The 25,258-nt window shown below is 31.2% G+C and overlaps 2 protein-coding genes across 4 annotated transcripts in view; both read right to left on the bottom strand.

Annotated features, from left to right (window-relative positions):
- LOC139424818 (alpha-tocopherol transfer protein-like) overlaps positions 1-4,837 on the bottom strand; it is a 28,780-nt gene extending 23,943 nt beyond the window's left edge. The window contains exons 1-2 of one of the 2 annotated variants that reach the window (XM_087163928.1): positions 4,678-4,837; positions 2,053-2,203 (exon numbers count right to left, since the gene is read on the bottom strand). In XM_087163928.1, coding sequence (XP_087020054.1) covers positions 2,053-2,179 — 127 coding nt within the window. In that variant the 5' untranslated portion in view covers positions 2,180-2,203; positions 4,678-4,837. Of the gene's footprint in view, positions 1-2,052; positions 2,204-2,364; positions 2,493-4,677 lie in introns of those variants that run through there. The other variant, XM_087163929.1, reaches the window with a different exon arrangement.
- A 6,203-nt stretch (positions 4,838-11,040) lies between these two features.
- On the bottom strand, positions 11,041-22,474 carry LOC107452846 (alpha-tocopherol transfer protein-like). 2 transcript variants are annotated; one of them, XM_043047254.3, is made up of 6 exons: positions 22,316-22,474; positions 21,989-22,137; positions 18,969-19,205; positions 15,583-15,779; positions 13,820-13,927; positions 11,041-11,255 (listed from the first exon to the last, which is right to left on the bottom strand). In XM_043047254.3, the coding sequence occupies exons 2-6, from the start codon at positions 22,113-22,115 to the stop codon at positions 11,088-11,090; spliced, it is 837 nt and encodes a 278-aa protein (XP_042903188.1). In that variant the 5' UTR covers positions 22,116-22,137; positions 22,316-22,474; the 3' UTR covers positions 11,041-11,087. The 2 variants fall into 2 exon arrangements, with proteins under 2 accessions (XP_042903188.1, XP_042903189.1); XM_043047255.3 differs by lacking the exons at positions 21,989-22,137; positions 22,316-22,474 and adding an exon at positions 19,929-20,044.
- Between the last annotated feature and the right edge of the window lie 2,784 nt (positions 22,475-25,258).

Genomic DNA, 25,258 nt, shown 5'->3' with positions numbered 1-25,258 from the left:
TTATTTCCTTTAAACTTTAACAAACTTACAATATTTAAACTTTAAGAGCCTGTCTATCAGCTTCCTCATTGCCCTCATATCCTTTGTGGGCTATACATGCCAAGGTAAAGTGTTTTATTTGGAGGATAGTAAATGCATGGATCACTTTTAGAACTTTCGAAAAGGTGTCGAAATACGCATTCCACTCTCTTCCGGATTGTTTCTATCCATTTAGGTTTCTTTTAAGGTGGCAGACAAGATGTTCTTTGCCTGGCACTATGGCTCTTTCAGGCTGTTTCATGTAAACGTCTTCTTTTAAAGTACCATTCAGGTAAGCAACAGTTATATCCATTTGATGAATATCCGTTTCACATTCCACAGCTAGTGCCAATAAGATCCTGATAGATTTTAGTTTGATCACAGGAGGGAATGTTTCTTGAAAGTCAATTCCACCACTCGACAGTTTTCGGTGTATTTCAATCAATTTGGTCAAGTATGATTGTATTGTTTCACCAGGCTTCAAGGTAATGTTAAAAAAGTCCTTCAATGGCTCTGTATTTAATTAACTTACCTGTTAAAAAAAAGTCCTTCAATGGCTCTGTATTTAATTAACTTATCTGTTAAAAAAGTCCTTCAATGGCTAACTGCAATGGCTCTGTATTTAATTAACTTATCGTTAATTTCCATTCTAACGTATAAAGAGAAACTTAGGTCAACTTTAATACGCCATTTTCCTGATAAGGATTAGCTGGTGCTGACGTCATTGAGGTCACAAGTGTGGGTATGGAAGGTCTTCCTCTTCTTGAAGTGCAAGTACTCAATTGATAATGAATAAGTTTTAAATGAAGTAAAAAAATTAAATTGAAACAGTTATGTATTTATTACTGCAAAAATATTTACACTATAAAATAAAGAGGAATAATCGAATTTATTTATTTAAAATACTTAATAGTGTAAAACTCGTTTAAAAATTTGTCTCCTATTTCTACAATACTCAACTGACTATTTCAAGAAACCATGTTTTTATCTTTCTCACGAATAAAAAGTTGTCTCGAGCTACCAATTTTTCTTTTAAAACATGAAAAATAGTCCGAAAAGAGAAAAAGAAATATAAGAAAAAGCTTTGGCTTCTTGGGGGGAAAAACAAACTCTGAGGTGATTTCGTATTATACTTGACTATTTAAAAGAGAATATTTTTATCTTTAATTTAAAAAGCCACGTATTATAAGAAAATTACACACATACTTTCTTTACTCATGTTTAAGTATTTTTAAATCAAAGTAAATTTTAAAAAGTATAAGCTCAGTTTGCCTATGATACAATGATGTAAATAAGAACGACACATAAATCTAATATACACCGAAGAGCCATTACATTATGTCCACCCTGCTAATAGCATGTAGGACCACCTTTAGCCCTCAAAACTGCTAGCACCCGCCGTGGCATTGATTCCACAAGGTGCTGATAGGTAGTCTGAGATATCTGGTACCAAGCGCTCACCAACTGGTCCTGCAATTCCCTCACATTGCGAGGGGGTAGCATGGCAGCACAAATTTGGTTTTCCAAGTAGGACCGCACATGCTCTATTGGATTAAGGTCAGGTGAATTTGGGGGCCAAGACATGACTTGAAAGTCACTGGAATGTTCCGCGAACCAATCTATGACGATTCGACCCTTATGACATGGTGCATTATCCTGTTGGTAAACACCATCCCCTCAGGAAAAACTGTTGCCATGAATGGGTGAACCTGGTCTGCAATTATGTTCAAGTAGATTACAGACGTCAAAGATTGTTCTATGAGGATTATGGGTCCTAATGTGTTCCATGAGAACATTATTCCTGGGTGAGAAACCATGAAAACCTGGGCGAGCCCATTGTTATAGATGGAGGGTGGTCATAATGTAACGGCTCTTCGGTGTACATTCATGATATTTTTCTTTCTTTAATCAAATTTTACCCTATTCGATTAAAAAGTTTTTCAGTCTTAGAATTATTTTCTTTCCTTCCCATAAAATTCTAAAACAGGTTTTCCTGTAAATAGTGTATAAATGAAATTAAACGAAAACCAATACCTTCAAGCATGTATTTAAGTGTCTCCACACAGGCTTTCCTTGAAAGTTCGCATTCATTTATAGCAGTTAGAGCCTTGTCTTCTTCTTCTTTAGACATCTGTTCAGCATTATATGGTAATAGGTTCATATTTTAGAAATCTAACTAATTGCTCTAAATAGAAAAGATCAGATTGTTACTAATTAGCAAAAAAAAAAAAAAAAAAAAAAAAAAAAAAAAAAACGTAGTTGCTCAATAAATTACTTGTATAGTGCACAAATTAAAAAGCCGAACAGGTAAATAACTTTTGATCTAATGATTATATTTTCACGTACTTAATGCTAAAGGTGCCGACAGGCCTGTGTGGGGGACAGGGAACTGTCCTTGCATCAGAAAGGTCCTGGTTTCGAATCCCGAGCAAGGCATGGATGTTTCTTTCTCTCTCTGTGTGTTCTATGTCCTTTCTCCTTTGTGTGTGAATGTGACCCGCCCTATAAACGGGTTGTGGTTGTGTGAATGGCGTGGCAGAAGTCGAATTCCTGGCCATAGATGGCGCCACTGAAAAATAGAAACAATCGCAACCGCACTGCCTAAACAGGCATACGGCAAAAAAAAATGCTAAAGGTTGCAGGGTCTAACCTTAAATATGCTCAAATATTTGTGCTGATATTTTAACTTATGAAATAGGATATGAAAAATGAAATGTGATTATGAAATACGTTGAAAAAAACGTACTTTCTCTGAATAATATGCACTATTTTTTCTTCGGGCGGACTTGGATTCGTTACTCTCAAAATATAGGAAGAGCGAAATCTGAAAAATATGATCTGAATAGTTTAGGGGAACACAGAGGCCAAAAGTTAGTCCCCTTAATGATTTTACTTTTTACAATCTGAATAGTAACAAAGAATCATAGTTACATATTACAAAATCTGAAAGAAATTCACTTAACACTGGAAAGACTAAAATACTTATTTTGCCCAAAAGCAGTCAAAATGATTGCATTGTGAAAGAGTAACTAATGTATAAAGAAATTTATTTAAAATTAATTTTTAATATTTTTGATATTATTTTCAGGTATATAGGGTAAACTAACCAGTGAAGGAACACTTAAGCTTCGCTTGCCTTTTAAAAAATCATATTAATTTCAAAATTCGTAATTTCAGTTAAATGACAGTGTCAACATAGTTGTTACTAATTGCAAATTATGTAAAAAAATTGTAGAGAACTTACACTGTATTGTTTTAAAGTTTTGGAGGCTCAAATAACAAGTAGTAAGAAGACCAAGTGAAGGAACAGCTCTTTCCAGTGAAGGAACACAAAATTGCCCAGTAAAGGAACACTTAATTTTAGATATTTTTTAATGCTCTTTATGAATTTATATGCCATACAAATATCTAAAAACGAGCCTATTCTTGAAATTATAACATATAAATACTTGGAAAATGTTAACTTTTTTTTGTAATCATGAATTGAAAATTAAAGTGTCAACATATTAGCACATACTGTTCATTCACTGAGAAATCTATGCCCAGTAAAGGAACATGCCTGTTCCCTCACTAGTTAGAAGTTGTTTTTCGTATTTTTAACATACTTTTGATGCGGAACATCACTAAAGGTACAAGAAAATTAAAGTTTATCTTTTACTTTCATTAACTTAGAAAAAAAAACCAGTAAAGGAACACTTGTTCCTTCATTGGTTTTTCATCGTTTGGTGATCTAGTGAGTAAACATCCCCTTATCTCACTACTTTATTATGCTATGATGCTTAAAAAAATTTGAAACGTAACTTCAATAACTATGTTTTGAATTCTTCTTTTCACAGTGAGAAAAATAAAACTATTACAAGCAATTAATTCCACTTCAAACATATAAATACAAACACTCACCTTATAATTTTTTCAAAGAAGGAAGGTGTAGCAGAGATAATAACAAATTCAAAATTTTTTCCAGAGAAGTCTATTTGACCAGGTATTCCAAAACATTGCTAGATGACTTCCTATTATTTGGTAGTAAGCTATTGTTACCAATCAATCTAAAGAAAAACTTTCAAATTCTCATTTTTAATCAATATATATGAAATGTTCCTTCACTGGGTAGTGTTCCTTCACTGGTTGGTTTACCCTAACAAGGTATTAGTAAATATCAAGAATAAAAATAATTATAAAAGTCACAAAATTCTACGAAATTGTGTCCTTACATACATCATTGTTTTTCTAATTGAAATTAAAAAGCAATCAAAATGACTTCTTTGGGCAATGTAGTGTTAAATTAGAGCTTAATTTACTTATGCTGAAAAAATTTATTGGTGCTTAATTAAGTTAAAGGATGGAAAAAAGTATTCTTTCATTTCAAAAAACCGGTTATGAAGCATTTCTAAAAATTTATAACTTAACTTATTTTGAACTAATAACTTAAAAAAAAGAGATAGCTTAATTTAGAATTAAAAGTATTAAGTTTAATTTACTCAGAATTAAAAATATAATGAAATTTAATTTATTAAAAGGAAGAAAGGAAAGAAAAACTATTCTTGCATGCCATAAGATTGTTTAGAAATTCAGTTTAAAAAATTCGATAGTTATAAAAAATTAGAGCAATTAATTTTAGAAGAAAAATAATTTTATTTGCTTATTAAAAAATCTACTTACTTTTGTCTCGCTTTCGCTAATTTGTACAGCTTTCATTCAAATTCGTTGCAGATTTTAGTAATGTTTGATGATAAATATTTTTACTTCGTAACGTCGAATTTTCTTCCTTTAGTTTCATTGAGTAATCTTTTAGTCATGAGATATTGTTTTAGTGAAATCTGAGAATGATGCCATGCTTAAATCTTGATCCGAAAAGCGTGAGTACGTTCTCATTTTTTCTAAAATTATTCTGATTTCAAATATATTAAACAGCTTTGCATACAATTTCCCCCGTCTTTTTTGATCATCATTAACGTAGAAGTTATTATTAAAAAAAATTTTAAAAAATAGTCATGCGTCTCATAACAATTTTTTTTGTCCAATATAAGAAAAAAACCCAGAAGGAAGTCATTTTTTTCAATATCTTCTTTAAATTTTCCCACTTCTCCAATTCTCCCACATATTACGCTTTTCCTTTAGTATGAAAGCAATTTCGAATACATCCCTTTGTGCCGATAAATATATATAATTCGTAAATTACCAACATATAATATCAAATAATAAAATTAATCAAATTTTATAAGGAAAACTCAATTAAATATTTCATACGTCAAAAAGAAAACCTATTTAGCATTTTAAACTTAATTAAGAATATATTTTATATTTGGCGATATTAGCGCCATCGATGCACGATTGATTTCATCTGAAATAGGGGTCAGGGAACTGGCCTTACATCAGAAAGGTTCTGGGTTCGAATCCCGGGCAAGGCATGGATGTTCTTTCACTCTCTGTACTATCTCTCCTTACTGTGGAAGCAGCGTAGAGCCACCTGGTATGCCGCTGACAATGTGGCCAACAAATCTGTCCTTCAGATACCTGTATGACCTAGAAAGAAAATAGAAATAAAAAGGAAAGAAAACTTCCAAGCGCAAGAAATAAGTAATAAAATTGAACTTTCTGAATAACTTTTAATTTAATCACCAGATCTCTATATTCTAGAAATATTGATTTGAAGGGGACACCTTAAAGGAACTATTAATTCGCGCTGAAGATAATTTATGTTACAAAATCAGACACAAAAATGTTCTCTCTCTGAATAAATATTCCTTTTTGTCAACGTATTTGGATTCCTTACCCTTAAAATATGGAGATAGCCACAATCTGAAAAGCGCGATCCCTATAGATTGGTCAGGACAGGAGTTCAAAGTTCATGTTAATTTTACTTTTTGCGTTTTTCATCGTATCAAGAGAATTTTCTAAGCGAATCATATAATAATCGTTTATCCAAAAAAAATTCCATGCAAAAAATAATTTTTAATAATTATTTATTATTTTAATAGATGAAACAATTTAAATAGAAATGTATAAATTTTTTTATTTTGTTTTAAGGAAAGAAATTTTATAAGTTTTTTTTAATTTCCTATGAGTTGCTCAATCAGTCTTCCCGATGAGCAGACCTAGTGCATTCTCCAGAAGTGGTATCCACTCTTTCAGGACCACCACAATGAGTGAGATACCGTTGGTCATGTTAATTTGGACGTCTAGTTTCTGCCACACTAGATGGCAGCACCGAGACTCTATTTGGATGCTAAAGTTCACTAGGAATTTAATTTTGCCGGAAATGCCAAGAGCCAATAAGGCACTCCAGGGATCTTTTACATGCCGCATAATCATACGACATGGCCGCTGAGGATTTTCTGCATCTTGAAAATCCGGTGTCTGGGCCGGGGATCGAACCCACAGACTTGAGCTCAGAAGGCCGACGAAATTTTATAAGGTAAAGTACAAAATTTGAACGAATTAGATCGAAAAGTTCCTGAAGAAAACCAAATTTTAACTAAACGACTTCACTAAAATGCGATTTTTTTTAAAAGAGTAATTTGAACAATGTTATTGTGCATAACTTTAATTGCATGATACTATGGTCCAACTATAAAACAGCAGCATGCTTCCAATCAGCACCATATCATACTTGTAGCAAATTTGCACGGTATTATGGTTCATCACCTGACCAATTTCTTTGAGGGAGTAGATTTAAACGCAGTTCATTGAATCAAATTGAACGAATCATCAAATTTGAACGATGTTATTGTGCTTTTTCAACTTTGATTACACAATACTTCGGCTCAATTCGAACGAAAGGATGGTTCAAATTAACACCTTACCAAGGCTGTAGCAAATTTGCACGATATTATTATTCATTGCAGAACCGATTTTTCTAAGAGTGTAGATTGAAATTCGATTAATTTAGATTAGATAAGTGATTTGATCATTATTTTCGTTCTTTTTAGCTTCGATTGCACAACAGTATTGTCAAGTACAAGCAAAAGCATGGTTCAAATCGACTCCTTATTAAGTTTGTTGCAAATTCACTCAATATTATGGTCCATCGTTGAAATTTTTTTCTGATATTGTAGATTAAAGTGTAAGATTTCTTTTTAGCAATTGATGTTATCCGGCAATTACGCTGGTGGAAAAAAATTAAGAGATGGAAAGCATTTTCGCACATTTCTATGACGCTATATTCTTCTATGACGCACATTTCTATGACGCTATTTCTGGACGGTTATTGATATGGAGGGAACCTGGAACCCGATACCATCCTAGCAACATTATCGAGAGGGACCATTATGCTGGTGGAGGACTCATCGTTAGGGCAGGGATCACGCAAGATACCCGCACACCACTCCATGTGTTTGACAATGGTTCCGTGAATGACCAGAGGTACAGGCAGGAGGTCCTAGAGCCCTATGTGCGTCTTTTCAGGGGCGCTGTTGGCCCTGAGTTCATTTATATGAACTACAATGTGCGACCACATAGGGCTCTCATGGTTGATGAGCATCTGGAAAGCGAGGATATTCAACGAATGGATTGGCCAGCCAAATCCCCTGACCTGAATCCTATTGAACATGCTTGGGATGCTCTTGGGAGAGCTATTGCGATGCGCCAACCTCGCCCCAGAACCATTCTGGAGTTGAAAATTGCTCTGGTGGAAGAATGGGAGGGTCTTCCACAAGTTCTCCTTAACTCCCTTATTAACAGCATGCATACTCGTTGTGCATGCTGTCTGTCTGTCAGGGGTGACCATACACCATACTAGAGGCAACACACACTGTACAAGCCTCACTTTTATTGTCATCTTTTATCCTTAAGTTCAGACTACATTGGATTTATTGGCAATAGGTCTTGCCAGTGAATGGCACCTTCATTTTTGTTTTGCATACTTTATTATCATGGAATAAGCTATATCCATACCAAATTTCATTTATTTATCTTCAGAATTTTTTGAGATATTTGGGAAAATGTCTCCCATCTCTTAATTTTGTCGACCAGTGTACAATTTGATACAAAATTTTTAAATTTATTTTATCAGCTGAGACATTTTCTTAAGATTAACAATATAATAATAAATAAATAAAATTAAAAGAGAAAGGAAAAAAATGTGTATGCCAATTTTTTTGAGAATTTGGGAGTTTCTATTCAATTTTATTCTTACTTTGCTTCTACTCTAATGATGGATTTAAACTATCAGGCAGAGCAGTATGCAGAATTTTTTCGTCATGGTCAACCTGAATATATATTTTTAGAAATTTAAAAAAAAACTAAGTACGCTTGAAGTTGCGACTTAATATAAAGAAAAAGGTAAAAAAAGTAAAAATAAATAAAAATAATATTTTTAAAAACCACGTTTTTGTAGTGGAGAATAATAATTAAAAAACCAAAATTTGAAAAACGACAAACGTGGGACGCATGAAATACATAACGGTAACAGTATGTGTGCTCATGTGAATATGTGTAAGTATATCTGTAATTGCATCTGAATGTGGATGTGTATGTGGTTGTGCATGTGTATGAGTAAGAAAATGTGTGTATGTGTATATGTACTGTTATGTATTTCATGCGACCCGCGTTTTTCGTTTTTCAATTTTTTTTTTAATTATTATTCTCCACTACAAAAACGTGGTTTTTAAAAACATTATTATTATTATTATTTTTTTTTGTACTCACTTCCAAAATCTCAATTTTTTCACTCACTGTACACAAAACTTTTCAACTGACATGTGACACTAATTTAAAATAATCGAATCGACAACAAAAGACAATAGCGAAAATATAAATTTTTCTTTAATTTCAATTTTATTTTACTTTGTATGCCTTTTTTCTCTTCATTTTCATGCATTGTCATCCAATTCTGAACTATATGCCAAATTTGAAGTCTATGGCTAGTCGGGAAGTTAGTTTAAAATCGATTACAAAATTCCATCCGAACAGACATACACGAAGGCAAGTTGATATAAACGTGGTAATAAAAAAATAGAAAACGTTACAGAGTTCTGACAGTTCATTAGCGAGAAAGGTGAGACTAAAAGCATGTAATTCTATCATTTGATTACCGGAGAAATCTGTTAACTCAAAATTTCATTAAATAATTTCTTCGGATATACATATTTTTTTAAAGTTCCTAAAATAATTTATGTTTCGATTTTGAAATTATTATTTTTTATTAGAAGATTAATTTATAGTAAAGTTATTGCAGAAAAAAGTGGTTGAAGAATCTTAGTAACATTTTTGTGCATTCGAGTAAATTAGCTCTAAAGTTTAGGAAATAAGTATTAAGCTAGCCTTTGGTTACCTAGGTAACCAAGAACCTAGAACCTAGGTAACCAAGAACCTAGAACCTAGGTAACCAAGAACCTAGAAGGTAACCAAGGCTAGACCTTGGTTACCTTCAAATCATAGAAACTGCAATTACTCAACATTGATTCAAAGTGTTAGCATTATTAAGGTTTTTTAACATCCAAAACAGTTGGAAGAAATTTTGTCACAGTCCTCGTAAGAAGGCTGCGGCAAACTTCAGACTCTCAACAGGCCATGACTGCTTGGCAGACCACCTCAACAGAATAGGTATCCTTCCATCTAGAGAGTGCCAAATCTGCAATTCGGAAACCTTGAACTCAGACCACTTGCTTGTATGCCCTTTACTGGACAAGCAATCTCAAGACCGGGGTGATCTCAGTAAACCTTACTGGGATGCCAGAGATCACATGAACTCTCTGTAAAGACTACTCCTCATTCTTCACTGTGTATATATATGTATATTTTTTTTACTTTAATTTTATCTTTGTGTTCTTTTTGTGTTAATATGCGTTTGTCATGTGTTTTCTTTGTTTGTTAATGTAATTTTGTTCCTTTTTACTCCTTGTTTATGTCCACTTAAAGCTGAACATTGTTTATGGATTAATATTTCCAATAAAGCCATATGTAACAACAATAACATTATTAAAGTCTTAATATGTTGCCAAAATATAGTATTTTTAAGGTTGCTGTCGACTGTTAGATGCCAAATGCACTTGGAACACTCTTCTTTTTCGTTACTTAGAACATTCATCCGATGTGATCACCACTGAATCAAACGCTGCATAATTAAAACTGAAATAAGATCTTCCCTCGAGAAATCTCGATCTTTTCAGAAATGTTATGTAGAACCATAATCCACGAAGATTATCATTTCAAAATGAAGAAATGCGTAGAATTTATATTATTATTTTTTCCTATTAATAAAATGTTACGTATCGTAAATTTTTCTTTTTTTGCAATTGATTTTATCCAGCAATTAATAAGTTTGATATAAGTTTAGTTTTTCATTTAACTTTTTCAAATGAGATCCTATGCAACTTTTTCTTAAAATAACTTCGAACCCCGTTATAGTGAACCCGGTTTATAGTGAACTCTCGGATATAGTGAACGAAATGTTCGGTCCCTCGCCTTGCTATACACGCATAATGTTATTTTTTGTGGATATAGTAAACTAAAAAAGAGAGGAAGTTGGATATTATAAACTTTCTATGTCTTCGACTGGTTTTTTTTCTTCATTTTCTTCAAATAATTTTGAAATGTCTACTTCAAAATAAATACTTATACCATCTATAGAGTGAAATGCAGCAATAAGCATTTTTTCTTGTTTACTTCTTTTATCTCGCTTTTTCATCCCTAAACAATGGCCTACCCAGGCAGATGTATGGACAAATTTTTCCCTGTATCAGCTAAAGTTTACTAATTTTTTTTGTTCACAGACAAAGATTAATAAGAAATAAAAGCAAGTTAACGCATTTTTTGTTACTACGGATTATTTTTCATTCATTTTTGTATTTCATTTTATTGGTTACTTATTTTTATAATGTATAATGAAAAGAAGGAGTTCGGAACCATAAGTTAAAATTGTTCGCGAAACGGATATAGTGAACTCCCGGTTATAGTGAACTGAAATTTCAGTCCCTTGAATGTTCACTATAGCGGGGTTTGACTGTAATAATAAATAAAAGAAATGGGAAAGAAAAGCAAAGAGCAAATTTCTGACAATTTTGGAAATTAAGAAATACACAGTGACATTTATATACCATTTTTTATTCCTTATATTTTTGTTTCGTTTGCTAAAGAGGAAAATATTTTCTGAAGAAATCTTCCTTTTGTAGTATATTATCATTGCACCTTATAAGCTCACATTCTTTTAAACATCCTCCGTAGTTTTCAGGAAGAATTTCAGGAGGTATGAACTCATGAAGATCCTTAAACTCAGTGCTGTCAGAATGAAACTGAAGCTGAAAAGGTAAGACACATAATTATACATTCAACTGAACATTTACTCAGTATTTTAGGTAAGTAAACAATACTAAGTGTTTTACAAAATAAGTCTAACTTTTCTTTCAAAATAGTAGTTAAAGGGAATTTTGAAAAATATTATCAGACTTCAATATTTGTACACTCTGTTTATAAATGTTTATAACCCACCCTGACAGCCAGCCCATTGTTGGTTACACGACTTTCACTGTTGAACTCCGTATCCTTGTAATTTTGAGCTTAACCCAGAAGACAAAGACACCCCTGGAACATGTATTGGGACAAACTATCCGTCGTAGAGGATCTTTTGATGGAACTAACCTGCATTTACGTAATATGGTGGTAAAAACCTCCTACAGATAGTCCGGCGGCAAGGGGATTCTAACCCATGACCCGTCTATTTCAGAAGATTTTTTACTTCAGCATTGCTTCGACCTCTGGAATTCGACCCTGGGTCACCTCATTGGTAGACGAGCTCTCTATCCTCCGAGCAATCCCGACTCTGTACGCTTTGTTTTATTTCATTTTATAATCACCGTTGAACAGCTTCATTGGCAATCACACTATCCTTTGGGCCACCGCAGCTCTGTACACTCTGTTATTTTATTATATTTTATAACCTAACCACCGGCCGGGATAGCCTGGTTGGTAGGGCACTGGGCCAATGTCCAAAAGGTCATGGTATCAATACCTGTCGACAGAAGACTCCCCGTGTAGTAATTGGTGACTAATGCACGCTAAATCTGTTGAGTCACAAAGTCCTCCATGTTCCCTTAAGAAATCATGCTTTCGGGGGTTCTGACCCAGGAGTTTCCTTGTCTTTTGGATTGGTTCAAAATTACAAGGGTTTTGAACCAATCCCTTGTAATATTTGAGTTAAGCATTATTAGACGTAAACCCAAAATTGGATCGGGTGTTCAACGACGGTTATGAAATAAAATAGAAACCTTTATAACCGGCGTTGGACAGTTGCCCCAATTCTGAGTTTACTACTATCAATGTTCAACGCCCTAGCCTTGTCATTTTGAACTCAACCAGAAGACAAGGGAATTCCTTGATCAAGCATTGGGGCAAACTAGCCTACGTAAGAGACTAATTGATGGAACTAACCAGCATTTGCGTTGCATGAGGAGAAAACCCCCAAAAACCTCCACACGGTTAGCCGGACGACACGGGGCTTCTCTTCCATCATCCGTCTACGACTGAAAATATTTTACGTCAGCACTGTGGTTAGAGCGGGTCAAGTGCAGAATTCCTATTAGGCCTCGGCTATGGAATTCGAACCTGGGCCACCTCATTGGGAGGCGAACCCTTTATCCTCTGAGCAACAAAGGCTCTGTACACTCCATTAGGCTTGAATTCTGTGGATCATTTATATTATAAGAACACCAATTATTGTAAGAGTCATATTTATAAGAATTATAAGGACACCAAAATGATGTTCGCTGCCCTCACCAAACTCCCGATACTGCTTCTGCAGTTAGTTTCGGTTTGCTTCGCAGTTCGAACTCGCTCATTGAATACAGTGGGTGATCGGTTAACGAACATAATCCGTTCCAAGACTATGTTCGCTATCCGAATTGTTCGTTAACTGATCATCGATTTACCATAGACTTCTATGTGAAATCGATTAATTCGTTCTGGAGACCCTAAAAATTAAATTTTAAAAAATGTATAATTTCTTAATAAGTTTTTAAAAAAATTATACATACATATAGTCTTGCATATTAATCAATCCATTTCATTTTATGCTTATGGGGCGGTCCAATGTCGATTGCTTTTCTCTCTTTTTTAGGATTTTTCCGGAAGTAACTAATAGCATTGTCGTTGTAAAGATCCCCAAACCTATTGACATCAGCTTGGTTTGGGTGCCATTCTAAGACCATTGCTCTGACATCCTCCCACTTTTTCAAAATATCTTTAATGGCAGATGTCGGCATTGGTCCTCTTTCATCATTAGTACATCAAGAGTAGGAGACACATTTCGCTGTGTTTCTTGGTGTTCTTCATTCAAAATTTCTTGGAGTTCTTCTGTCGTTAGTTCATCTTCTTTAAACATTTCTCCTCTCAGTGATCTTATTTCGTATGCAAAATGATCACAAATGTTTAATATAAATTTTTTTCAGGCCGAGAAGTGTTCGTTAGAATTCGTTTCGTTCATTAACCGAATATGTTTTCGTTGTCCGAACACAAAAAATCTTTTTTGAAATTGTTCGTTATCCGAATATGTGTTCGTTATCCGAACACAAAAATCTTTCGTGAAAGTGTTCGTTAACCGATTTGTTCGTTAACCGATCAGTTCGTTAACCGATCACCCACTGTACTTATTTATCTTAAACTAGTTATCGTAGTACTTTTTCTCCATGACGTCATCGCTTTTCTTTTTGGTAACATGCAGTTCCATTTGCACCGTCAACGATTGTAGTTGTCTAGGTATATATATATTTTATGTTTATGCTCTGATTTTCTTTTTATAAATTGTTTAGAGCAATTTATTGCTTTTTGAAGTAAATTCTTGGGATAAAAACCACCTTACTGCACTTACCACATCAACCATTTTCTTAGGCATGAGTGGAATCAATGCGTTGTATACAGATATAAATGCTTCAGACACATTTACGACGTGTATTTTCTTTATCCTCACAGCAGAATTCTAAAAATTGAAAATAAAGGCGAAAGCTAAATTATGGTTCGTGAACAAAAGGTAAATAACTAAAAACATATTTGCTTTCATGCATATTTTTTTTTAAAAGTATGTGAAAAGTTTTGAAATGTTTTAACATTTGTAATGACGATGATGTATAATTCCTTGTGGGAGACAATTTTCAACTGTTTCAATTTTTATACGATTAACATAAAATTTTAACAAAAAGTTAATAATTACGCATATATATATATATATATATATATATATAATAGTCCCCCCTTTTTAATGTTTTTTCTTTTTATTATTTTCTTTATTATCTGTTTTTACATGTTATTTGTACTTTTTGTGATCTATTTTATTTGTTGTTATTTTTATAAAAAAATTTTTTGAGTGCTCCTCACACTATTGTATTAATATATTTTGCTTTGGCTTCATTGATACAATATCAGAAAGCACTCTGTTTTGCGAATATAATCGTGTGGGCTGAAGAAAAGATTATATCTTTTTTTCGGTTTTTTAATTAACCTTTCATTTTTTTTTTAATAAACTGTTGTTTGTTATTTTTTTACTTATTATTTCCCCCCCCCCTTTTTTTTCATATGTCTATAATTTTTCTTTGTTTTATTCTTCATTTTGAACTTATATATATATATATATATATATATATATATATATATATATATATATATATATATATATATATATATATATATATATATATATATATATATATATATATATATATATATATATATATATATATATATATATATATATATATATATATATATATATATATATATATATATATATATATATATATATATATATATATATATATATATATATCCAGATTTGAGGATATCCAGAAATCTAAGTGAATGCTTGGGGTACTTAGCTTACTAATGCAATTGGAGCTTGGAAACTTCGGGAGGGTAAATGAGGTGACTGTTCCAAAACTAGCGCCAAAATGGTGACGGTTCCATTTTCAATGAAAGTTCCCTTTTGCCGGTACATTGTTTTTGTGTGTTGTTAAAATACCTTAAGTCGCCAATCTAAAATGTCGATCTTGGGGGGGGGGGGAATTACATATTGGGTGGAATAGGAATATTTTCGGGAATATAATTCATAATTTTAGACATGATATTCAGGAAATGAATTCTTTATTTTAGGTCAAAAATATAAAAGAGAGCCATGTTTGCATCGAACATTTTTGATGCCGTATAGTGTTATTAAATAAATCTTGAAATGTTTAAGTGATTCTTTCTAAAGTTTCAATTAACTTTTTTTTAGAAAGTTATATAAGTCATATATTCGTAAACTTTGGTGGTTAAAATATCCAAATATTAAGGTATTAACTTTTCAACGTTTGCTTGTGTTCAATATTTAATACCAGAAAGACTAAACACTGCTGTATGACAAGAAAGTCAGAAGGGGCCAGTGCAGAAATTCTCAAAACTTTCAGTAAGTTATTTTTCGACTTACAGAACATTAAAAAGAGACAAAAATGGGTCCAGCCGTCTCTCTCGTGTTAACTGCATTCTAATGTTAACTATTATTCACTGATAGAAATTCTAGTTTGCAAAGAAACTAATTTGAATAAAAAATAAAATAAAATCAGTTAACATTTACCCGTAGTACGCATGAATTCAGAATCTTACCAATAGTACGCATGCACCTATCGTAATCCACTTGTAGTCAGTGTATTGGGGAATTTTAGAAAATGTGAAATCAACAGCATCCGCTAGAACAGTAATTCCACAAATTTGAGTGACCGGATTTTGCATTAAGTCAAAGCCAGAAATCACATCCAGGTATACTTTTTCCGGTAGAGGTAACTCAGCTACATCGATTTCAACTGAAATATATATACATACTCTATAAAATATTTATTCCTTCTAATTCTAATTAAACTAATAACCTTCGAATTAGATACTAGTAAACTGGACCTTTCTATCCTTATTGTTTTAAACACATTAATGCAATTAAAAATATTTTTCTTATGAATTTAGCTCTAGATCAAGGGTTTTCAACTTACATGTGGCCGGAGGCCGCAATTAAAAACACCAGTCAAATGGCGGGTCACAACTTTATCAAAATTTTATATAGGATACTTTTATGTTTGAAGGAACATTAAATATTACTGTCAGATTTTTATCAAAGTTTTTTTAATATTAAGAAGCGAAATAACAAGCATTACAAATAATATCATTGCGTATCATTTTGAATCTTCTCTTAATCAGAAACTTATCGACAAGGTTTTTTTTTTCTCTTAAATTTAATTCTGTGATAAATTAAGATTTTTTTCGAGTTATTAGGAATCATAGCAACAACAAAAAAATTCTCGAGCATCTGAAATTTTTTTGTCTTTTCTGCTCATGCGATATCCAATTCAAGGAATTTAAATAAAACATGATGTTTATTCCCTTTTTTATGCGTTTTAAATTTGACCACTGTAAATGATTTCGTCCAAAATGAGTGGTTTCCAAAAGTTAAATGGGAGAATTTCTTCTAGAAAATTTCTGATACGCACATGCTAAATTATATTCAGAAAATACAAAAAAAGAAAAATAAATAAATAAATAAAAATAAAAAAAGAGCAACATACACGATTATTTTTGTATTTGAATATATATTTTCTTGGATGCAAAACCTGAGAAAGAAATTTTTTTTTCATCGTTGCTATATTAAATTTCTACAGGAACGAAGAAATTAAGTTTCTTTAAACGAATGAAAAGTATTTTAAAACCATATAGATTTTGTATGAAAATTGTCCACAAAAGAAAAAAAACCGACAGCAATATATTTTAGTTCGCGGGCTACAAAAAAAGACTTCGCGGGCCGCCAGTTGGTAACCACTGCTCTAGATAAAGGATCCTAAAATTTCTCCGCGAAATTTTTTAAATTTTTCTTAATTTTATTTACATTCTAATTTACTTACTTTCTTATTTTAGGTAATCTAACGTTTAATACGTTTAATTGATCGTAACTATTCAACAGTAAAATTTCTTTGAGGATAAATTAGGATAAAAATTATTTGCGTTAAGTATTGCATTTTGTGCTTAAAATTAGCTAAGTAATACATTTTGCGTGGATAAATAAATAAGACTTTGTACTCACTGATAACACAAATAAATGTATCATTTGGAACCACAATTCCTTTGATTAATTTATAATTCTTATAAAGCCATTTTATTTAATTATTATTGTTTTTTTTAAAATTCTTGAAACTCTTTCCTTGATATAAAATTTTTTAACCTATATTTGTCTAAAAAAATTTTTTTCTCCGGTAACACACAATTGTATCAGAATAAGAATTATAATAAATAGCTATTCTCTTTGTACCTTGAAAACACATTAACGTGAAAATTTTAGATCTTTGGTGGCTTGTATAATTTTATACATTATCTAACTTTCATGTATTGGCAAATAGTTTTGAATGAAAAAAATCTTCCCAAATAATTGAACTCTCTAAGCTGAGCTGTGACTGATTTTTCGGTTTAAGGTTATAATGAACTATTTTAATAATGCATTTAAGAATAACTTGTAGAACCACGAAGAACCATTCAGAAGGGCAATTCTCTAATGGTGTTCGGTGAAACTCTAGGGTTCCGTGGAAAGTTAAAAGAAGTTCCGAGAGTTTAACCTCCTGGTACTGATTTTTAAAGCCTTATTTACATTTGTATATAATAATTATCTATTATTAATTTAATATTTCTGTTGTTTTATGAAATTATTTGAAGTAAAAAGATAATGAAAAAGAAATAACAAACTTTTTTGTTTAAAAAAATAATATTTTTCTAAGAGCAGTTCTTATTTATGAAAAGAATCAGCATTTATAAAAAATTCTATTAATATTTCTCACTGCGCTTTTCAAATCAAAGTAAAATAAATAAATTCGTTCATTAAAAATGAAATATATCTCTCAGATAAGCACTTTCAACGTTTATAAAATTTTCATAGGTTTCATTTCAACAAAAATCATAATGTCGCTTATTTGTTTCATTTCATTTGTTCATTGCTTACGTATATGACCCAAAAACAAATTTAAAATTAAATTAAATTGTGGGAAACCACTAAAACTTAATTTTACGATTATTAATGAAAGAAATAATAAAAAAATTTCATTCCTCTTTTTAAATTTTTTTAATATAAAAAAGTATTTTATTGGATAATATACTTATACTTGGGTATTTGCAGTTCAAGAAGAAGAAGACCTCCCATACCCCACACATGTGACCTATGACGTCAGCGCCAGCTAATCTTTATCAGCAAAATGGCGTATTGAAGTTGAGCTAAGTTTCTCTCTATAAGTTAGAATGTTAATTAACGATAAGTTAACTAAACACAGAGCCATATCGCACATCGAATAAGTTGAAATATAATTCTTTATCGTCTGCTTCTTTAACTTAATTTAGATTTATTATTTGTTTATATATTTTATTGTAACCGTGGAGTATTTCTGTTTTGTGTACCTGGCAACTTCGATGCATAAAAAGTTTATGTTCTACTTAGCTCCGTGCCCGTCTTTGTGTTAAGTATTTGTGTAAATATATTGTGAAAAAAGGAAGAATATAGGCTGTGTCACTTAAGAGAATCGGTACTTGACGGGCTTGGCTTACTCGAAATATAATGGGAAAAACAGTTGCTAACGTAAACAAATGCCACGTATCAACAAGCAAAACCGGCGTAGAAACTAGAAGCATATAAACGGTGCTTTACTGTATTTGAAAGGTTCTTTTTTAAATTTAGATTTCCGGAAAAAAATTCATAAAATCTTTGAGGATAAAAGCTCAATTTAGAGCCTCACTTAGTGGCTCTCGAAAATTTTTTTATTAAGTAAGACATGAAAAAAATAACGCTTGGCAGACAATTAATGTATTTCCATCGTACAAACGAACGGAATATTATAATAATGCAAAAATCTAGACTGAACTTGGACTGCAATGAAGCGACGTATAAAAACAAAGAAGATGTATAAATGAGAAACGGACAAACAGTTTTTTTTTACTGTATTACATATTTTAAGGGAGAAAAGAATGCTTACAATATCGTGATATTAGTAGGAGACTGTTGTCTTTCATTCTAATGGGTGACACTAGCAATGGATTAAGGTGTGATTTTGTCAATGCATCCAAAACACTCGTTTCAAAGTATTCAGGAGAATTCCTTATCATTTCGTTGTAAGTTAGAAGCTTGTATGCTGCTCTGTCGCAGTCAAATTCAGTCCCTCGTAAATGCGCTAAGAGAAATTCCTCATCAGGAAATGGTTTGAATCCTTTAGCTAAGGAAAAAAAAGCATTATTAATATTAGTATGTGCATTTTGAATTATATTTCTGTATCAGCCAGCTTGCAAGTTCTTAAAAATTGTTTTTTACTACTTACAATAAATTAATGTATCTCCGAAGTGCATTAACTTCTTGAAACACAAACTTTTGACAGAAAAACTTAATTCTACCTAGAAATACGTTGCTTAAAGAAAAGTTAATTTTATAAATGCGATGAAAAATTTAAAAAAAAGTAAATTAATTTTAATTAAATTATCATTTTTTGTATTTTTTTACTGCGTAAAAAAGAATGTATTTAAGTTTTAGAATTTCTTGCAAATTATAGGATATTTATTTTCATAGTATATTTCATTACATTTTGGTCATGAAGCTAAATTCGCTTTACTCAAGTAATAAGCTATTTATAAGGCATAAAACTTTCTAAAAGGAATCTTCATTCGAACTTATTAACTTTGTCACGATTTTTCATTGTAATTAAAAACCCTAACCAACGAATGTAAATGAAATTATAGTTTTGCGTAACACTTGTTATTTTTAAGGGATAAAAAAAAGAACAAAAAATCTCTAAATATCATTTTTCAGTGATAAAATTGTACAAAATGTTGCCCAATATATTGGACGCTGTATTCCGATTGTTGTTACGTAAAAATCTCTTCATGGATCAAATGTTATTGGCCAACATTTTTCTTTTGTTTACGGAATTTTTATTATCGGATACCTGCAAGTGGTAAATCATGGCACCATAGGTAAATCATGGCACTTGTCGATTCAGAAGCCAAGGAGGTTCGACGCACACGCGTGACTCCGCTTACAGATATCCAATTATATTTGATATCTTTATCTGAAAATTTTCTTATGATGTTACTATGCGCATTTTGAATTCGCGATCACGACGAACTATAGGGGGCGTTGTTGTATGAGACGAATACCTGCGATTTCTATAAGAACAGTCATTCAGTTACTCTGGAGACGTCATTAATGTAGTGTGTAGCATTGTAACGTTCCTACTTTATTGTAGCTTATTAAATTTAAAAAATAAAAATGTTTGATATTCTTTCTTATGCAAACGAAAACAAAATGGTATCTCTCTTTTTTTTTTCTAGAAAAGGAATATCAAAAACACATCGGAAAAATATTTGTAAATGAACAGAAAAAAATATGTATACGTATTCGTATAAGAGTTAAAACCTATTAACTAAGAAATAGTTTTACTAAATTTAATGATATAACATGAAAGGCCCATTTAAACTTTACATTCCATAGTTTTAAGAATCGTATCACTTCAAAAATTAAAATGAACAAAAAGTAGGACATAAAGCCTCATAATTTTATATAATTTAATTTTGTAAACAAAGTTTTTTGACAATAATTTATATCCCAAAAAAACTTAAAGTTTCAATGAAAATCATTATTTAGAAACAAAAAAATGTAAAATAAAGAATGCTTACAAAACAAAACAAAAAAAAAAACAATTCTTTTTTGACGCCATTTCTTAGTGCTATGAAAATGTGTGTTTGGGATTTGCCAAAAACAAAACAAGATGCAATTTTATTTTTTCAGGAGCGAAAACACGAAAATGTACCAATTCCCATGACATGAAACTTTATTAGTAAACGTACGTTTTGGAAATGTTACTTCGTTTGGAATCTTTTTTATTAGAGTTCATATGGCGACCAGGTGAAAGAAAATAGAGATTGTTTTGAATCTGTGCTAAGCTCTATATCGGCCCATTTTTCACCGAAATCCGATTGACTAATTTGATTTTAAATAAAGTGCTTTATTTTATGATTTGTCACAAAAATTTTAAGTGTAGATTGGCGGCACTTAAAAACCGCCAAATCTGTAGCTGCGGTGGCGTTAATACGTAAGTATCGAATTTTTATTCCATACTTTTCTGAATCATATTACTTCAAACATTAGAATATGCAAGAAGTATACATAAACACATAATGTTATACAATTTTAATTTGTCAAAAAAAAGTATTTTGACAACAATTTTAATCAACAAATTATAAACTAAGAAACGTAAAATAAGGAATGCTTAAGATAAAAAACGATTTTAAAAATTATTCATATTGAAATAAAAACTTTCACATGGTTTCTTTTTTTTTTACTCTTATAGTTCTTAATCAGACGTAAAAAACCATTCTGTAGAGAACGATCATCAAATAAGAGAAAAAAATTATTTACAAGCAAATTTTTTATTATAAGAATCTTAACACTCACCTGTTTTAAAAATCCGCAGAATTCCAAATGAAATGTTCTTCGTTTTAAAATTTTATTTTCAAATGATATATTCATAGATTATTCCTTCACTACTTTTAGATAACATACCACACAGCAAAATTTTATAATTGTAAGCTCTCGATATGAATTTGAATATGTAGCTTAAAAACAGAATAGCTGAATTCTAGCTGAAATTATTCTTTCAAAACTAAAAAATACTTACCAAGAAAACGATAAAAATTTATTAATAATCAGCACAAATGAAACTATTTCAGGTTGTACTGATGATTCCTTATTGTTGTTTTCCGAATTAGTATTTTCATATCAAAGTAAATTTCAAAAAGTATAAGCTCAGTTTGTGTATGATATAATGATGTAAACAAGTACGACGTATAAATCTAATATACATCATTGAATATTTTTTTTAGAATTAAATTTTAGCCTATTCGGTTAAAAAGTTTTTCCGTTTTAGAAGTACTTTCTTTCCCATAAACTTCTAAAACAGGTTTTCCGGTAAATAGTGTATAAATGATAATAAACGTGAACCAATACCTTTAAGCATGTATTTAAGCGTTTCCATACAGGCTTTCCTTAAAAGTTCAGATTCATTAATAGCAGTTAAAGCCTTGTCTTCTTCTTCTTTAGACATTTGTTCAGCATTATATGGTAATAGGTTCATGTTTCAGAAATCTAACTAATTCCTTTAAATAGAAAAGATCAGATTGTTACTAACTAACAAAAAAACTTACTATTCTTGCATGCCATAAGATTGTTTAGAAATTCAGGTAAAAAATTCGTTAGTTATAAAAAATTGGAGCTTGCTTCTTTAAGCAAAAAGAAGGAAAATAATTTTATTTGCGTATTAAAAAATCTACTTACTTTTGTCTCGCTTTCAATAATTTTTACAGCTTTCATTCAACTTCGTTGCAGATTTCAACAATGTTTGATGATAAATATTTTTCACTTCGTACTTCGAATTTTCTTCCTCTTCTTTCAGTTTCATTGAGTAATCTTTTCGTCATAAGATATTGTTTTGGTAAAATCTTGATCCGAAAAGCGTGAGAGCGTTCTTATTTTTTTCCTAAAATCATTCTGATTTCAAATATATTAAACAGCTTTGTATGCATTTCCCCCGTCTTTTTTTATCATCATTAAAGTGCAATTTATCATAAAACAATTTTAAAAAACAGTGATACGGCTCATAACAATTTTTTTTGTCCAATATAAGAAGAAAAAAATAGCAGAAGGAAGTCTTTTTTTTTTTTCAATATCTTGTTTAAATTTTCCCATCTCATGTGATATTAAGTTTTTTCTTTAGTATGAAAGCAATTTCGAATACATCCCTCTGTGCCGATAAGAGGGATATATTCGAAACATCCCTCTTATCGGCACAGAGGTAAGAGGGAATAAGAGATAAGTGGCTGAGCTTTTAAAGAAATAAGTGGCTGATGACTCTCAATGGCATATTTGTGCATTCGGTAACTTAGCTCCTCTTAAGTTTAGGAAATAAAGATTAAGGTAACATTTATTTATAATAATCGAGTTTGATGTAATGGTTGCCACTAAGTTGTACTGGTTGCCATCGAAGTTTGTAAATCCCCAACACTGAACCAAACTGTTGGAATTATTAGTGTTTAAATATGTTGCCAAAATAGAGGTTTTTTATTGTTGTTGTTGTCGACTGTTGGATGCGAAATGCACTTGGAACACTCTTCCTTAAAAATAAAAAAAAGACCGGAAAAACCAATACTTAGCAAATTTATACAATTAGATATTCACTGTATCAAATGTTATATCTATCTATCTATCTATCTATCTATCTATCTATATATATATATATATATATATATATATATATATATATATATATATATATATATATATATGTAATACAAAAATTAAATACTTTTGTATTAATAAAAGCATTAAAACTTCATTCGTTTTCATAAAATATCTTTAGTAAAAGATAAGGGTAGAAATTCTATTTTGGGACTTCAAGGCTAAAAACATGCCAATGAATAATAATTAGATTTATACTTCAAAAGAGAAGTTATTTTAAGATCTTTCACTTCCATATAAGGAAAGATTAAACGATTTGCTTTGAGTAATAAATAAATTGATGAGGCGTAAGAATACAGAAAAGGCATATGACTGGAACCTCTTTACAGCTAAAAAATCATCCTATAAAATGCAGGAGCAATGTTTTTGCGTGACTTTTTGGTGTATAATGTTTACCAACTAAACTCCGTCGGATCTGACTGGAACATTGTCCCCCCCTCTCCAGCCGGGAGAGCGGGGATGTGACTTCGGCTTCACGATCTATATAGTAAATAAAATCTTGTGCACAACATGTTCTCATTATTCCTGCTTTCTTGACAAATAAATCCACCAAAATATAGGGGTTGTTGCCCTTATATTAGAAGTCGGCAGCATAGTTGCTTGCGGAGGAAATTTACGCATTTCTATCTCAAAAATTAAGATTAGCGGTGCCCGGCTGGGACTTCGGAAAAATCAGCGGTGAAAAAATGCATCGAAAATATTGAATATCTCATTCGCATGGACAGTTGAAAATTCATAAAGTCAAATTTTTCTGCAACTCATGGTAATTAATAATTTATCGAGTATCTTCAACAAAAGGCAAATTCTTTAATTGTCAAACTTTTCATTTGTTTAAATGATATCTACATCCAGTGGTACTTTCCGTTCGTGTACTACCTTCCGTTTGTGTATGCTGCATTTTATGTCTAACGTTCTGAAGGCGAAGGATGCAACTAGAGAGTTGAGCTTCAATATTTCACCACCCTTGGACTCCCCACTGCTTTGGATTTAATCGTCGATGAAGTGTTATTACACTCCGGAATGGTTTACGATGGTCTACTTAGATGTTCGACATTCGTGTAGTGAGTCGGCACCGAGTGATAAAGAAAGTGAAGTGCGCGAATGATGTTTTTTTTTTCTCTTCGCCAAATATTGAAGAAGAAAAAGTGATATAGAAATTTTTTTTTCTTCTTTTCTCTCAAAATTTATGATACTGTTATGATTACATATTTTAGTGATCAAAATTTTTTTTATTCTGAATAATTGAGTATATTATTAATGTTGGATTGCATTTCTTATATTTATATTCGTTTCATTTTTAAATTATGATATTTTTTTTTTCTCTTCAACGAAATTGATGAAGGTCGACGTTGGAGAGTAGAGTGTTCATATTTTATTGAAATTAGATATGAGTAATGGTAAAACTTTTTATTATGAATAATTGAATAGAATATTTTTAAGAGTTAGATTGCATTTCTTGTGTTTATATTGATTTTTTATAAAAATATGATATGTTTTCATATTGCATTTAAAATGTTTTTGAAGGAAATAATTGCGGTTCAAACGTCAATTAAATTAGTAATGGCAAACAAAATTAAGTTTTTTTTTAAACTTTTGTTTCCAAATGATTTATCACGATTAAATCGAGAAAAAAAAAAAAAAAAAACTTTAAGGAAATTTGTAAAAATTTTGCTTTTTCGGACTTGGTCAAAACTAAATATTCCTATAAAAAAAAATGTAAGGAAATAAATGTTACCCAAACAAAAGGACAGTTAACACTTAACAAAATTTGCGAGTTTCCCTTATTACGATAGGCGAAAATTTTTAACTCAGTTAAGTTTTCATACTTGATACTGATTTACCATATGCTTTAGTAGGGTTGTAGACTTGCAAAGATTTTTGTTTGTTTATTAATTGTGTCGGGCCAGTTGTTATTCTATTTGGTAAGAGACTGATCATCTCTGCTAATTCTAAAAGTGACAACTTATCTTTGCACATAAAACA

This window comes from Parasteatoda tepidariorum, chromosome 5 (assembly GCF_982258835.1).
Source record: "Parasteatoda tepidariorum strain Cologne lab strain chromosome 5, Ptep-v5.0, whole genome shotgun sequence".
Lineage (NCBI taxonomy): Eukaryota > Metazoa > Arthropoda > Arachnida > Araneae > Theridiidae > Parasteatoda > Parasteatoda tepidariorum.
This window is presented reverse-complemented; position numbering and strand designations above follow the sequence as displayed.